The sequence below is a fragment of the Triturus cristatus genome, chromosome 2_2, assembly GCF_964204655.1.
Source record: "Triturus cristatus chromosome 2_2, aTriCri1.1, whole genome shotgun sequence".
In the NCBI taxonomy this organism is placed as follows: Eukaryota; Metazoa; Chordata; class Amphibia; order Caudata; family Salamandridae; genus Triturus; species Triturus cristatus.
Genome location: NC_140582.1, coordinates 561,926,817 through 561,943,691, shown reverse-complemented (window position 1 = coordinate 561,943,691; position 16,875 = coordinate 561,926,817). Strand labels below are relative to the sequence as shown.

The 16,875-nt window shown below is 45.2% G+C and overlaps 1 protein-coding gene across 1 annotated transcript in view; it reads right to left on the bottom strand.

Moving 5' to 3' along the window:
- GUCY1B1 (guanylate cyclase 1 soluble subunit beta 1) overlaps nucleotides 1-16,875 on the bottom strand; it is a 377,660-nt gene that overhangs the window by 91,744 nt on the left and 269,041 nt on the right. Inside the window, exon 10 of the mRNA XM_085641713.1 lies at nucleotides 1,999-2,236. Within this exon, the coding sequence (XP_085497839.1) occupies nucleotides 1,999-2,236 (238 nt within the window). The remainder of the gene's footprint in view (nucleotides 1-1,998; nucleotides 2,237-16,875) is intronic.

Here is a 16,875-nt window from a genome sequence, read left to right as displayed (position 1 = left end):
ACTGATTCGGTAATGAGGCATACCTTCCCATCAATGGGAAGGTATGCCTCATTACCGAATCAGTAAATACCGATTCGGTAATTACCGAATGTTAACGAATCGGTAATAATTACCGACTCATTACCTACATAGCATTTACCACTTCATAAATACCGAATCGGTATGATTCGGTATTTATGAAGTGGTAAATGCAAGCCCACCTACATAAGGCCCTTGGTCTTTCTTTACTATTCCGATGTAGCAGATGGCCATGTCGGAACGATAAACTATAAAAACACAATATGCGCACAAAGCGCCAATGCAAACAAGTACATATAAAGCCAGTAGGTCTGTACTTGTCTTATAATATTGTGGTGTGTTTTTGTGAACTTTTGAAAGTGCAGCCTTGATTCCAACTTTTTCTCTGGCACATGGTTAATTAGCAATTTCCCTGTTTAGGTCGAGCATTCGAGACCTCATGTATATACTTTAGAATATACTTATTATATACTATATGTGTATGTACTTTGTGGGCTCTGGAGCTCAGCCCTAGGACTTGTCTGCTTCCGCTTAGGGACTTTGTTTTCTGTTCAACTGCCTCTATTTAACTGTCTTTGTAAAAAATGACCAGCAGAGGTCAGTAAAATACCAGAATTGCTTTCTGCTGAGGGACTTTATGTTTTTTTATTTTTCTGGCAACTACCTCTATTTAACTTACTTGATAGAAAACGACCAGCAGAAGTCAGTAAAATACCAGAATCACTTTAGCATTTTAAAGATTCCAGTCCATAGAAATTGTCTTCCTCGAGCACCCGTAGATAATAATATTTTTTGCAAATCTTGTATTTTCAGTGATATGACCACTGAAGGCTCTGATTGTATATTAAAAACAGAGCTTTGGACTATACCGTTTCCCACTGAAAGGTAATATTTCTCTCCATGTGTTCCCATACCTGGCATGTCACACAGTTTGGTGCTTACTTTCCCTCCATGTTAAAGAACAGTAGATTTTTCAGCACCCAGCCTAACGTGCTGCATAGCTAAATACATATAAGGTCCCAAGGGCGAGACCCATTGCATTGCAAATGCTTGTTTTGAATTGGAAACATGACTTAGACAAAATGGAGATTATGGAGTAGCTCATATAAATGCCCAAGCTGGCGAACGACCTTTACAACGTGGTCATTACACCGCAATACATTTCCATTGCGGTCATTACAACGCAAGTCGTTACAACGACTTGCGCTGGATGGCGCTCTACACTAAGGAATAGTATGATTTACTATTCCAACACCTTCCCTAATGTTACACACACTGGAGTTAGAATAGTAAATCATACTATTCCTAAGTCCAAAGCCTCTAGCGCAAGTCGTTGTAACGACTTGAGTTGTAATAACCGCAATGTAACGTACCGCGATGTAAATGATCGCGTTGTCTCATCACATATCCGCCCAAGCTCAGCTTGTCACATGCACAATTTAAGTCATGAGAAAAAAAGTGTGACTCACCTCTACGTGCACACTGCGCAACCAGTCATTTGTTGGCCTTCCACTTATCACATTTTACCACGGTGAAAAAAAGTCGTTATTTGCGAATGTGTCTCAAGTTGTTCAAACTATTGTATGGAATTGTTTTTTTGTTTTTTTACAGTCGATAGAAGATGTTGTGCCTTAGAGGTAAGAAAAGTGCAGCATGACTGTGCACATATATATACCAAAAATAATCTATTTGTAGATTTTTGAAAAGCGATTTTATTTGAAAAGGTTAATTATATTAAAAACTGAATTTAACATGCCAGATGCGTTGTAGCTTTCAACGTGTTTTCAAAAGCAAACAGCAGAGATGACTTTGCCATTCTAACATTAAACTTGCCATCTGCCATCCTGTGGCAAAACACAGCAAATATAATTCGATCAGCCCAAGATCACCTAACCAAGGAAAACAGTGCATTAATCACATTATGCCTCGTTAGATTAGTTTCACACAAGAAGGCTCCTATAGTACCTACAAAAAACTTACCTTATAAACATAAGGATTTTTCCGAGAATCTGTCAAAATGTCAAATCGTGTGTAAATATCATTAAGAAGATTAACAATTTTCATGGCTCCTTCTCCAGAGGCATGCTTGCTGCAGAAGGAATTGAATCCCACAATACCACTGAAGAGGATGGTCACATTATCGTATCGTTTAGCCGCCACAGGGCGCTTGTGTCTCAGTTCATTGGCTACGGATTGGGGGAGAACGGAGTATAGCAACCTATCAAAAAAACAGAAAGAGTAAGTTAGAAGGAGATGGCAAACAAACCCAATGACATTTAGATGCATAATGTTAGAAAATGAAAGGAGTTGAGGAATATGAAGAATCATCATGAGGGTTTGAGAATATTCAGGATGCGGTGTAGTGGAACAGTACATGGTATATAAAGATAACATTTACATAATAAATAATAATAATAATAACTTGTTTGTACCTATGCAAAAGCATTCTTTCTTTAGGAATGCTCGAAAGACTCATCTTTTCTGTTACCCGAGAACAAGATTCTTTTGGAAGTGGTGTTTCTGGCTATTTGGGGCACCAAGATGCTCTTTTTGAGTGAATGTGCACTCTAAAGATGTTAATTTCTTCAGTAGTGATATGGCACTTCTGCTGTTTGTAAGCACTGTAAATAACAGATGTATCACCGGGCCACTTAACCAATTTATGGTACTGATGGAGTTGGAGAAAATACATAATGTACATAGGAGCACATAAAACTAACACGCTGAGTACAAATGTAAAATTCTGAAATTCTTTCTTTGACTTCTTTCTCTTAATAGAGCTGTAGAACCCTGAGTAACCCAATCCGCAGTAAAAAAGGTCTTCGGGCCTGAAGAATTGCCTAAATCAACAACGACTGAAATATGGTAAGAGACGAGTTGAACTATCCATAAAAGCTGGATTAGGTCAATTTATCCACATCCAGGCAGCTACTCACTGCTTTTAATTACAAGGGGACCAACTTTAAAATTCACTTAGATCCTCCTTAATTCATTTTAATTCACTACACACCAATTTACATCTATTCACAAACAGAGCACTGCAACTCATACTTCAAATGTGGCAAAAAAATCAAAAGATCCCCTCAAGGGGTCGTCGGGCAGTGCAGTGCCGGCCCAACGAGGAGCTGCCCTATGACGAAACATGACACCCATCTGGGTGTGGGAAGGCCATTGCTCCTGAGCAATCATATCCCCCACTCTGGTATCTCAGTCTTGCACTGACCAATACCTTGCTTGCTATACAATCTTCTCCTATAGGAACTGCATACCCCTTTTTTTGTTTATAACTGGCTACTTTGGGAGCTTGCATGGTGAACCTTAATGCGCTCCTAGTCCCTTTCCTCCTTTTTAGCCTCTCACCTATGCCCTGGCAACCTATCAAAATCCTGTCCCTTGCTATATCTGGATAACTCTTCCCTCGTCAGGCCTCAGAATAACAGTAACTATAGCCAACAAAAACAGGGCCGCCACCTGCTCTGATCCACGGAATTCTGGAGTAGCAGTTATGTTTTGCCTTTTAGGCCTTTTGATCCCAATAGCAACACAGCCTTACAAAACCATTTCTTGCAATTTGGTGTTTACCTATGGACAGTTGCGGTACTGTAGTGGCATAATTATGCAGCCATCTACAGTGGCTCGATGCAGCATTTCCCTGTCACATTCAGAAGTTTACCAATGTACCTGCCCTAAAGTATTGTGCCAGTAAAATCAATCGATAGTTATGCCGGTGCAGGTAAATTCAGAGTTAATTTACAATTTTATATGAGAATCCCAGGTCTTGGCTGCATAGCAGGAGAAGGGTTCACTTTGGTCTCAGGCAGTAAACAGATGGTTTCACTGCTGTGGCTACTGTGAAGGCCACTGGATACCTTAAGATTGTTCTATAGCTAGGAAGACTGTGTGTTGTAGGTTGCTACTTTTACTGTGACATGGCACACCATTTGTTTTTGTTTTCATTTCTTTATTTACATTTTTAGTATTATAGATACAATGTCCATATTTGCTCAGTACAGGATATTTGATAATTTTCAATTGTTGGTCATTGATTTATATAGGGAAAAAGAAGAGCATGTTAGGCATGGCAGTTGAAGTATATTAATTACACTCGGTAAGTTTCGTAGTTCCTGTAGGGTCCACTTCAGTTGTTATATACATGTGCACTTAACAGAGATCTCGAATAGTTACAAATACTTGTCAGCATAATTATACCTTGAAAAACCTACAGGGCAGCGGATCAATTGCAGTTTACATTGTATCTGTGTGGTCAATATTTCATGAGTTAGAACAATGTAACATTAACAATAATGAACGAATTGCAACAGATGCAACATACATAAATCACCCCAGTCCATAACGATTGTATCGCATGGATGTTCGACCCCAATCCCCCATGTCCCACCTCTACAGGACAGTCTACATTGAGATACGCATTCTACCACACCCCTGGGCTTCACCTTTGCACCCCTCCCGTGTGCAGCCCTCTTCTCAGTTGTGTGTGTGGGTCCCAGAATGTACACCGTTTAAATGTCTGCATCCCCTCTGCCCTTGTCACCGTTTAGTGAGTTGCTTCCCTCTGTGTCTTGGCCCGCATTATGTATTTCTGCAAGTATTGTGTCCCAATATTGTGCGATGGGGTATTTGCGTAAACCAGCTATCTCCTCCCTATGTAATGCAATGTTTTCTACCTAAGCCCATACCACAAGCGAGCTCTTCCAGTTGTTAAGGATGGGGGGGTCGCCTAGATTTCCATTGTTTGGTGATTAGTCTTTCAGCAACTATTAGTCCTAAATCTAGGAATCTTGAAGTAGCTTTGTGCTTTTTAGACCTGGGGAATATTTCCAGTATGCACTCTTCCACGTGTGTAGTTGGGGTCGATCGGTGCAAACTGACAGTGCTGCTGCCAATATGCCAATATGTATGCAGCATAGTGCATGGGGAGGAGATCTGCTCCTAATAGGTTACAGCGGGGCATGCCAAATTGGTTAAATGGAAATATTTGTTTAATTTGTTTGGTGACAGATATGCTCTGTGTATGATGTACGTCTGTATTACACAAAATTTGCCGTTTGGTGGGATCTGCGTCAGACTGGCCAGGATTGTGTCCCATTCCCCTCCGACAGTGTCCGCAGGGATGACAAAGGCTGGAAAGTATGAGTTAGTAATGCCTCCGTCAGTCAGTGTACTGTGTTGTTCCCATTCCCCATTACATATTGGTATTGAATCAGCAAATGCATTTGTGGTTCAGTATTTATGTCTCCCAAAGCCGCCGTTAGTGATCTTATAATTGAGCTAAAGAAAAAGAATTAGCCTGCTGGCAGGTCATTCTCACGTGTCAGCCTGTTGAAGGATATCAGTGTGCCGTCATCGTACAAGTCACCAAGGGTGTGTATCTCAGCTTCGTGCCAGTGTGCAAATGCACTGTATGAGGTTTCCGTTTTGTTTCTCGGGGTACCAATGAGGGGCAGTGCTGGAGCATAGCGAATTGTGTTTCTGGTGTGGTATAGACTACATTTGTGGCATCGGTAGGCTAGGGCTAAGCTGGTCAGCAATGGGATAGAGGGCCGAGCCATTGGATGGAACAAGTGGTAGATCTGGGATAGCATCCAAGCTGGTTGAATCGTGGCCGTATTGGCTAGATTGAGCCCAGCGAGCCACTTCGTCGCCCACTGCAACTGTGCAGCCAGGTAATAGAGCTCCAGATTCGGGACGGCTAGACCTCCCTTATCTGGAGGTGCGTACAATTTCCAGAGTGGCAGTCTGTGGCGATTTTAGTTCCATATAAAGTCCCGAATCAGCTGCTCCAACCCGCGAAACGTTCTAGTTGGGACATAAACACGGAGGTTTGCGAAATAGTACAGCAGCTTTCTCAATATTGCAATTTTAGTCAAAGCTATTCTACCCATCACATTTAATGGCAGCGTTTTCCAGAACTTTGCCTGTGATCTGATGGAGGAAACAGCACTTGATAGGTTACCTTCTAAGATATTGATGGGGCTGCGGTATATAAAAATACCAAGGTACAGGAAGGAAGTTGGTTGCCAGTTAAGAAAGGAATTATTTATCAGAAGACCAAGATTCTGGGGTTCAGCCCCAATGGAATACAAGGCTGATTTGGCCCAGTTTACTTTCAGACCTGACATCGCTCTAAACTGCCACAGTGTTTCTGCTATGGTGTCTGGGATGTTTTGTAGGTCCCTTAAATATAACAGGAGATCGTCCACGTCTACGGAGATCACATGCATTCCATCCCATAGTTGTATGCCTCATTCATCACCCCCGCCATGTAGTTGTGTTGCTAACGGGTCCATGGCTAGCGAGAACAATATGGGGACAAGGGGCACCCTTGTCTGGTGCCTCTGTTAGAACCCTAAAAATGGGTTGTGTGTAAAGCAACTTAATCAGCTTGAGAAATGTATCCCGAAGCCGTATTTGTGCAGTACCTCGAATAAATAGGGCCACTGAGGGAATTGAAAGCCTTCTCCAGGTCCAGAAACGAGCACCCAGAATTGGGCCACGCGTGTGTAGCATATTCTTGTATTCTGAAGAGCATTTGTATGTTTAAGGAGGTGTTCCTGATGGGAACAAACCCGTTTTGATTGGGTTTACTAACATCTGCACCAAGGTTGCTAGTCTCGCAGCAATGACAGAGGCTAAGATTTTGTAGTCCGTGTTAGTGGTCTGTAGAAGCCTAATAGGGTCAGGTCTTTGTCTGGTTTAGGTAGAGAGACCAACAGTGCCTCTCGTTGCTTGTCTGTGAGTGTGGAATTAGATAGCGCAACGTCATGTACTTTCTTTAGCTGGGGTGGTAACGTTTCGGCATAAGCTTTATAGAATTAAGGTGGAACACCATCTGCGCCTGGGGAATTTCCCCTTGGCTAAAGAAAGCATGCTCACCGGAATTTCTTCCAGGTTTAGTGGGGCGTTAAGTTCTAACATCTGTTCCGGAGTTATTTTAGGGAGGGTGATTTCCAAGAGATACTGGTGAAACTCTTCTGTCGTAGCCATGACTGTGGACATATACAAGACATCGTAGTGTTGTGTGAATTCCTGGTGTACGTCCTATTGCGAATATAGTAATGTGCCATGTGGGGAGCAGATGGATGTGACAAGACACCTGACATTGTCTTGCCTAATGAGCCTCACAAGTAGCCTGCCAGCTTTATCCGCTGTATTATGGGTATGTGCTGAGTGCGCTGAGTGATTAAGACAGCGGAGACTTTCCAGTAGGCGGGTGTGTTCTGCTCTGTTCTCACGCAGTCTAGTGCTAGACCCCTTGATCAGTGGGTGCGCGTTCTTAAAGGAGGGCTAATCCATTTTCTAGTTTACTAAGGGCTGCCTCAAGTTTTTTATGTATGCCAGCCTGTGTGCCTAGGAAATGTCCTCGCATCACCGTCTTGAAGGCGTCCCATTCAATGAGGGGTGATGATGCAGTGCCTGTATTCTCGTCAAAGTAGTTTAATATGGCAGCGCCTACTGATTTGCTGTATAATTTGTTTTCTAATGTATTAGGTTGCATGCGCCATCTGGGGATCGGAGCTGTGTTATTGCCCCAAGCTAGTTGTAGAGTGTGTGGGTTGTGATTGGAGTGCATTCTCCCTCAGAGATATTGAGGCTCGCTTACGACAGGTAATAAATTCTCTGTAACTAGTATTCTGTTGAGTCAGAAGTGTGAACTGTGCGACCCTGATTAGAATGAGTAGATTCGATCTATGGGGTTTCTATGCAGCCAGGCGGCTACCAGGTGCCATTGAGTGGTCCAGGTGTCTAATGCCTTCATGGCTGCTACAGTGGGTCCCCAGGCAAAGGAGGAAAGCAGCTGTCTAGGGACGTGACCAGCACGCAATTAAAGTCTCCCCCAAGGAGCAATGGGATTCCATGCCATGTCGAAAGTTTGCTCGACAGGGAGTCAAGAAAAACTGCTTGTTCAGTATTAGGAGTGTATATGGAGGCCAGTACTACAGGCCTACCATCCAGTCTGCCTTTACTAAGACATACTGGCTAACTGAACTCTGCATCTCCTTTGCAAATTCAGTGTCTCCGGTTTTGTGAGGTGTGTCTCTTGGAGGAGAGCTATTTGGACATGGTGCCGCTTAAGATAGGAGTGGATCAGGTACCTACGGGAAGGAGTATGTAGCCGTCTAACGTTCCAGGTGCATATTTTAATATGTGTCATGTTTTGGGAAGACATGTGGACTGGAGGCTAGTGAGTGGTCCTGGGCCGATCATGGTATCTGCGAGGGAGCACAAGGGTGGAGCCTCCCGACTTATCCTATCTATGCTATATTGATTATTAAATTGAGTTGGAGTGTGTTGGATAACCAAGCTAACAAAAATTAGAACAAATAATACCAGTAGGGCAAAAATGCAACTTGCAGCTGTGCAGATCATAAAACAAGCAGACATTTGAACAATGGCTAGTGGGTACAGCCACCCAGACGACAGGTGTCGGCAGAAATGAGAGAGTTCATGGATCTGCCCTTTGTCTAAAAGCAAGCAGTAGCCGTGGCTGCTTTAGCATTTACATATGCCAAAGAATCAGCCCAGGAGGCATTCATGTGTGTGAGGGCTGCCAGATCCCTGCAGCAGTGACTACACATGCATTATTTGTGACTTGAGAAGGGCATTATGGCTGTCACAATTAGAAGTGAGATAAAAATAACAGTGCTATACGAGTCTCTTAGTACTTGCGTGATCATCATTGCAGCATCATGACCAGGATTGGTCGGGTAGCTAACAGTTTATTATATTATGTCATCTGTTGTTTGAGGCGTGATCTCCGGCAAAGTTCCTGAGTCTTGCAAGTTCGATGTCCTGTCTATGGATTCCGCTTCACTCACTCTGTCATGTGAGCTTTCCTCCAATAAGGTTTCACATTGTTGACTTCCTATTTCTGCTGCTGCTTGCAGCGCATTTATTTGGTCCATCCTCATTTGCTCCAGGTTGGGGCCTGGACTTTGTGACAACATTGTTTTCTAACATCTCTTTTCCCCTTTGCGTTGTTTCAGCTCCGCACTCGGTGGCAATCTCAAAGATTTCCCGCCGCATTAGGCGGCACCTTCAGAGTTTATGGAGTCTAGCCACTCCCAGGCAGCGGCGGGAGAATCGAAGAAGTGGGTTTTGCCTTTTGCGACCACTCACAGTCGGGCGGGAAATATCAAAGAGCATTAGAGGTCCTGGTCACAGAGCATTTGCTTTACCTCCAGAAAGAAGTTCCTTGGTTTTTGGACCGACGCTTTGTAATCTGGAAAGAGCCTTACTTTACTGTTTGCCACTTGAATTTTCTGTAATTTTCTGGTTTCTTGCAATATCACGTCTCTATCTTTGTAATTCAGTATGCGGAACAAGAATGGTCTGGGGCCCGCACCCAGAGGGGGGTGTCGGGTAACTACTCTGTGGGCTCGCTCTACAACAAAGTACTGTGATAATGATCCTTCTGGTAGCAAATCCTGGATCCATCGTTCTGCGTAGGCTGTGACGTTTTTGCCCTCCTCACCTTCCGGAAGTCCTATGATACGCACATTGTTACGTCTAGGACAACCCTCGGAGTCTTCTGCTCGATACTCTAGAAGCTTCACTCTGGATGTAAGTTCTTTGAGGCGTTTTCCAGTTTCTTGCGTCTTGGGGAAAAGTTTCGCCATGGTTGCTTCCAGCGTGCTGTTCGGTCTGCTAGCTTCCAATGATCCGTGTGCAGGAGATTTAGGTCAAGGGTTACCTTGTCAATTTTATTTTCGAGTGAGGTCCATGTTAGCTCCATTGTGGTGTTTAACTTCTCCACTGCAGCCAGTACCACGTCTAGTTTACTGGACAAGGTATCTACGGAGGTCACATTCAGCGTTTTATCTGGTTGAGAGCGAAACGGAGGTAGTTGGCCAGTCGGACCTCCAGGGCCAGATCTGAGACGACCCATGTCAGACATGTGGTGTCAGGGTATGGAGTAACTGGCTTACATTCTTGAGTTATGCAAGCATTGCTGTCACCCTGCTAATTGGCTGCTCAAGCCCAGGGACCACGCGCCTCAACTGTCAATGCACAGAGTGGTGATTTATGGCGGAGTAGATCGCAGTCTGCACGTCATTTGCATCAGTTGTGTTCCTTCCCACGGATCCGCAAGCCCTCGTTGCCTTAGCCCTCAATATGCTCCCTCTAGGCTGCCATCCCGTGTGGTGGCCAGGGGTGTCTGCGGTGATCTGTCCCGCTCTGCACATCTGCATTCCGGTCCCGCTGCCCTCTATGGGTTTACCTCTAGTTCTGCAGCGTGAGCCCTGCCGCATGCGTCTGTCGATTGCAGAAGAGTTGCTGGCCAAGAGTAGAAGTCAAATCTGTGTTTACGCCCTTGTATTCCTGCGCATGGGCATTCCTGGTGTTCAGTGCTAACCTCCTTGTACATGGTGCTTACCTCTACAATCCAGACGGGGTCCCGGGTCCACTAGGCCTCATCGTTTCCCGGGAGTGTGTCGCATTAGTTCATGCGTAAAGGGCCAGACAGATTTTTAAATAATTTGTTACACGCCACTCCAACTCTGTTGCTGCTCACCACTGATTTCTACTGACAGCCGCTTTAGGCGGAATACCTTCTTGTCCGTGCATCCGGATGTCGCGTGAGCCCCCAGTGTCCAGTCGCACCACCAGGCCGTCTTTTCCGATGGCAGGCGTCTGTGTGTACACAATGCTCGATCAGCCTCTGGCGCAGAACCGGCGTCCAAAGCGGGCCAGCGGACCGCCGCCACCTTCGTCGTGCTCCTGCAATCCCAGGCTCGCCGAGCACAGCGTGCAGCCCCGGACTCACATAATTTGAGTGGGCCACGCCTCCCATCTTCAGGCCTCAGTCCGTGTCTCCTCTGGGCCGGCTTCACCGTCTCGTGACAGCACTCCGATGTTCTTGAGGCTTGCAGGCTGGTCACAAGTATGTCGGGTTGCCATAGAGCTACTTAGCAACCTCTGGGTTGCTTTGTGCAGGAGGATTTTATCGGATAATGGGGGCTGAGCTGCAAAGCTCTAACAGGGCACGTCCACCATCATTGCGCACACCATGACGCTGAAGCATGCAGATAGGGCATTGCTTCAAATAATGTTGAATAGAACTAGTACTTACACAGCATGCCCAAGGTACTGTTTGACTCTCCAAAAAAGGGAGATCTGTTGTCTTCCTCTCCACATTATGTTAATGATGTAATTGTTATAGCTGATGTTGCTGTTGAAAAGTAATCTACGGAACATGGTGCAGAATGATACTCGTGGTGTAATCCTTAATTGTTCATTGCCAAGAGCCAGTTATGAGTATGAGGTTGTTGGCCATCAAGGAAAGACAAATTACATAGGGCTGCCTTTCACATCTAGGCTTAAAGTGATTTCAAGTCAGTGATGTGAATAGTTTTCTTGGATGTTAGCAAATTTTAAACATGGATTATCCTCGCTTCTGGTCCTGACACAGCACATTTCCTAACAATCCAGAGGGAAAGTTTCAAATCTGCTAAGGTTACAGAGGCTAGTGTTAGACCACCCACTCAACACTACCGGCAACTAGGATGAATATATCTTAAATTTACAAGTATAGTATGAGTCCCTGTGCATGGGACATACAATATTTTTGGGCGGTTGTCTGAGTTGTATGCCACCTGATAGCACTCAAGAGAAGTTCCGGTGTGTTAATGCATAATAATGAGGTAAGATATTCAAGGTTCTTTGGAGATTATATCATAGTTTTGTTATGTTTGTTTTTGCTGCGATCAGAGCAGAAGCAGGAATGAAACGACTAGTGGCCAAATGATACATAATCCTTAACTCCATGTCCTTAAAAGAACCGAAACTTTCCTTCTCCATAACTAAGATTTTTTTCAGATTCCACTGCATAAACAGATGATCTCTTTAAATATCATATACACATAATATTTATTCTATTTAAATTATAGCCTACTTGACAAAGATGAAGTGGTTTACTAATACATTAGACAGTTTCCTGGATAAGCACGTTGCCTAACTTCTCCATAATTTCGTTATTTGGGCAGGGCCACTGCAAGCCACTCAATTGGAAAGGATCCACTGTCAATGTAATTACGGTACCGAGCAAATGGAAAAGAATAATTCTGATGTCGAGGGGAAGCCAGGATTGTTGTAGTTCGAAACTGGAAACATCATAATTGCGATGTTTTCAATAAATGGTGGACACTGTTAAAAGCCCATTATTACTAATCGTGAGAAAGCATCACATTAGGTAAGTATTTACTATTGTTTAGACCACTTTGCGGGACAAAAATGATCGGGTTAACTTACAATACGAAATGATTTCTAGAGAAAGTGCCTACATGTTATTTTATTCCCCCCTTTTATTGATTGAGTTAGGGTTTATACTTCCGGTGAAATATTTTCTTTGACTCATTCTCTAATTATCTGTACACCTTGGGTAATGCTAGCTTCTGCTGTGTGTTTTACCTTGGCAAATAAAAAATGAAAGTGACCCCATAGGGTTTTGGGCAGCTGTGCACCAATGTACAATGTGCTTCTTGATTCGCTTCCATTCTGCAATAGCTCATTCTCTGCTACATGTCTGCGCTGTCACCCAGATTACCCCAGAATTAGATTCTCTGAAATAACTTCCAGTGGTAAAAATAGTTCAGCTCACTCCCTATGCAATGTGCACAATGCATTCTACACATGATCACAATTGCTGAGGTTTTACTCACTTAATATTTCTCTTGTTTCAGCAATTTTAAGCATGAGTAAATCTTCTTATAAACAAGCGTTGTGGTTGTTCCACGACTGGATACACCTGCAAGACTAACTCGAGTGCTTTTCTTTATATGCAAAACTCTTCTAGTCCCAGGCTGAAAGGATTACAGACTTCCGGCAAATGCAGTAATCATTTTATTATGTGAATAAGCGAACCACTTACCTGCTACCGGGGGACGCCACAGAGAGGGACTCAAACTCCCAGCCTGGAAGTGCTGACGACGGCTGCCTGTGTCCGGAGGTGCATAAATTCAAATCACGGCTCCCGCAGTGCGGGAACCGCTTACCTGCTACTGGGGGACGCCACAGAGAGGGACTCAAACTCCCTGCCTGCCCCGCATCGCGCATAGAGACGCTGACAACGGCTGCCTGCGCCCGGAGGCAATACATTCAAATTGCAGCTTCCGCAGCGCGGGAACGCTTACCTGCTACAGGGGGACGCCACAGAGAGGGACTCAAACTCTCAGCTTTCCCCGCATCGCGCCTGGAGGCGCTGACGATGGCTGCCTGCACCCGGAGGCGCATAAATTCAAATTGCAGCTCCCGCAGCACGGGAACCGTTTACCTGCTACCGGGGGATGCCACAGAGAGGGACTCAAACTCCCAGCCTGCCCGCATCGTGCCTGGAGGCGCTGCCGACAGCTGCCTGTGCCCAGAGGCTCATAAATTCAAATCGCAGCTCCCGCAGTGTGGATACCGCTTACCTGCTACCGGGGTACACCACAGAGAGGGACTCAAACTCCCAGCCTGCCATGCATCGCGCCTGGAGGAGCTGAAGACGGCTGCCTGCGCCCAGAGGCGCATAAATTCAAATTGCGGCTCCCGCAGCACGGGAACCGCTTACCTGCTACCGGGGGATGCCACAGAGAGGGACTCAAACTCCCAGCCTGCCCCGCATCATGCCTGAAGTTGCTGACGACAGCTGCCTGCACCTGGAGGCGCATAAATTCAAATCGCGGCTCCCGCAGCGCCCGTCCTAGACCGGACGAGGCTGGGCTGGGCCACTCCCCTTAGTTTTATATATGGACTACCGGCAGGGGGACTGAGAGAACTTTGCAGGCAACATCAAGGGTAGTGCTCTCACAATTGTCAACTGTCCGCCATATCCCTGCAAGTCATTAAGTTTCATTCTGCTGCAGGGGTTTGGTCTAAAACGAACTATGAGGAAACGTACCCCCCCCCCAGGGAAAGGCCCCGCCACCAGGAAGAAAGTCCCATTGGCCCGTTTAACTGCACAACCGACTGCAATTGATAAAATGCTACAGCGGGCAATTGGAGCAGTGTCCAATGAAATTGAGTGCACTGAAAGACGACTCTCTCTAACTCCGACCCTTGCCATGAGCCCAACACCGACGGAGTCAGGGACGTTGTCCCTACCCCTAACACCCAACGTGACTATAGATGGAGTGCCCTTATATGCACGTGTGAAGACAGGCCCCGGCAGTGGCCCTCAGATCACCCTGGGAGGTGGCGCAAAGAAAACAGGAGGGAAAAGGAAACAAGCTATAAATAAGGAAGCAAGGCAGAATAAACAAGTCGACGATACGCCACTAAGCCAGCCCCTGGGGGGACCAGAAGCAGACGACCTGTCGCAGAAGACTTCGGAGCTCTCGCCATGGGTGTCTAATTTGGTAATCGAACTCAAAGCCTATTTTACCTTGACTTTAAAAACTGAACTTGATGCTCTGACGACACGCATTGATAATCTGTCACATGCAATAGACCATTGAGTGGGCAAAGTAGAAGCTGCTTTTACCAAAATTGAGTCCACAAAAAACCCTACCCCTGAGCAGGTCTTACACCAAAACAAGGTAACCCCAGCCACACTCGAGGATTTATCTCTCCCCATAGTGTCCAACACAATCACGCAAAAGGAAGTAGCCTCTACTCCTACACTGCCCACCCCACAGAGCAGGGATCCAGCTAATCGCCAACCGAGGCCCCCTGACTGTGCTCTCCCCGAACCCTCAAATAGGCACACACCAAATATAACAGGCCCTTCGGACCAACAACAAGGCAAAAATAACCAAGATGTTACTAACAGGATTTCCCCGCATACCAAATCAAGAGATACCAAATTCATGCTACCGCGCATAGACCTGCCTCCAGCTTCTGGTCCATATGTCATCGTTTTAGCTGGAGTACCTGAGTTGGAAAGTGGCCCAGGGAAGACACACCCAGAACTTAAAAACAAATGCATCCACTGGTTAAACAAATATAGGCCTCTCCCCTATCAAGACCAAGGTGAAATTGTATTCACTCGTAGGGTGAGCTAGTTGGGGTGGAGGGGAAAGGACATAGTAGGGGATTGTGTTGTGATTAACTTCAGGGATACTCGGGCTGTTCAACACATCCTAGATTGGGGCTACTTAAGGGAGAATGTGTATATTCTCTCCCTGCCCCTGGGATACTTTTACCCCCCGGCATATGCTAGACAAAGAGAGAAATATAGCCAACGGTTGGGGGTCCAATGATCAAAATGGCGCCAGGCCAAAAATAGGATGGGAACGCCCAAAAACAGTGATGTATAATATCCCTGTTAATAATAGGTTTAGCTCTTTGGAACTGGTAGATTGACTAAACTACGGCCTACCACTAAAAACGATGCCAAAATGGGGAACATGCATCTGGTTGGCATATCACAAAAAGGACAAGAGAGGGAAAAAACAGTCTCGGAGAAGCTCTGTGAGGGTAGTGTTTTTAGTCAGTCTCTTACCCTCACTAGTACCCCAAATTGGACAAACGAAGGTAGCCAAAGGGAAAGGGTAGCATACCAAGACAGCCAACAAGTCCCATCAGAGGAAAGGCCGACCCTCCAAACTCCCCCAACTAATTTAGTGGAGCCACAAAACACCTGGATTTTATCCTGGAACATAGCAGGCCTTAACTCGAAAATGGACCTCCCAGATTGGGGGTCATTTGTAGATCAACACGAGCTATGCCTGTTCCGGAAAACTTGGGCAAAGACCGATCTATTTACAGTGGGATATGCAACGTACTGTACTCCAGCAGTCCAGGGTGCCAGAGGGAGACCCTCGGGGGGTCTATGCACCTGGGTAGGTGTACACTTGGGATGTAATGCAAAAAAGATAGAGACTCAGTCCCCCGATGTCCTGTGCATTCTCCTCTCTTTCCAAAAAAACATGAGGATTGCAATAATTAATGTCTACTCACGGCCAGTAAGCTATGGACAATCATCCCACACGCTTGATTGCCTCTCCGCATTCCTCCCCACCCTACCGGATAATTGTCGAATAATTATCGGAGGGGATTTCAACTGCCAACTTGAGCCCTTGAACGGCTTATCTGCTAGCATTACAAGCGAGGAGGACTCGGTATGGTCAATCCCTGAACCCAACATCCAACCAACACGGGCATGGACCCCTCTAGTATTACAACTGAACACAGTTACACTCAGTCATTCAGTAAGGGCTTGTAATGGCCGATTTCCATATGATAGTCCAGGGATTTCTACTTTTAATAGACCGGGGCAGGCATCAATTTTAGATTACATTTTGGTAGATGTCAGCCTTTGGCACAGGGCTATTGACTTTAAGGTCACCTCTCGACATGAGAGCGATCACAACCCTTTGGCACTTGAAATATGTCTACCCCTGGCTAAAGATCCGCTAAATACATCTGCAAACCCCAACCCCAATCTAGTATTGGTCAAAGGAAGGAGGAGGGTATGATGGGGGGAACTAGCACAATCAACGGATAAAGTGGCTTCTCTTTATTAACAAATCCTTCCCTTTCTAGAAGTCGCGCATGGAATATCCGCAACTAGTAATAGCATAGCACCGCATTCCACACTGATAAAAAAACCACCAGGACCTGTTTTCTGCATTGGCAGATTTTTTCTACAACCGAAACAGGGCCAGGCAAAAATTTAAACCTAAGCACCCATGGTACAATAAAACATGTAAGGAAGCCAAGCAAACCCTACTAAACTATATCAGAATGAATGATACATTGTCAATCAAGGAACCTAGGGATCGATATAAAAAAACATAACGATTTCTAAAATTAATTGGGAAAATGAAAAATGGGACACAATCAAAACAGCACTAAACAATCACGAAATGAGAGCCTTTTGGAACTTAGTTAAAACAGGGAAATCCGAAGGCCAAT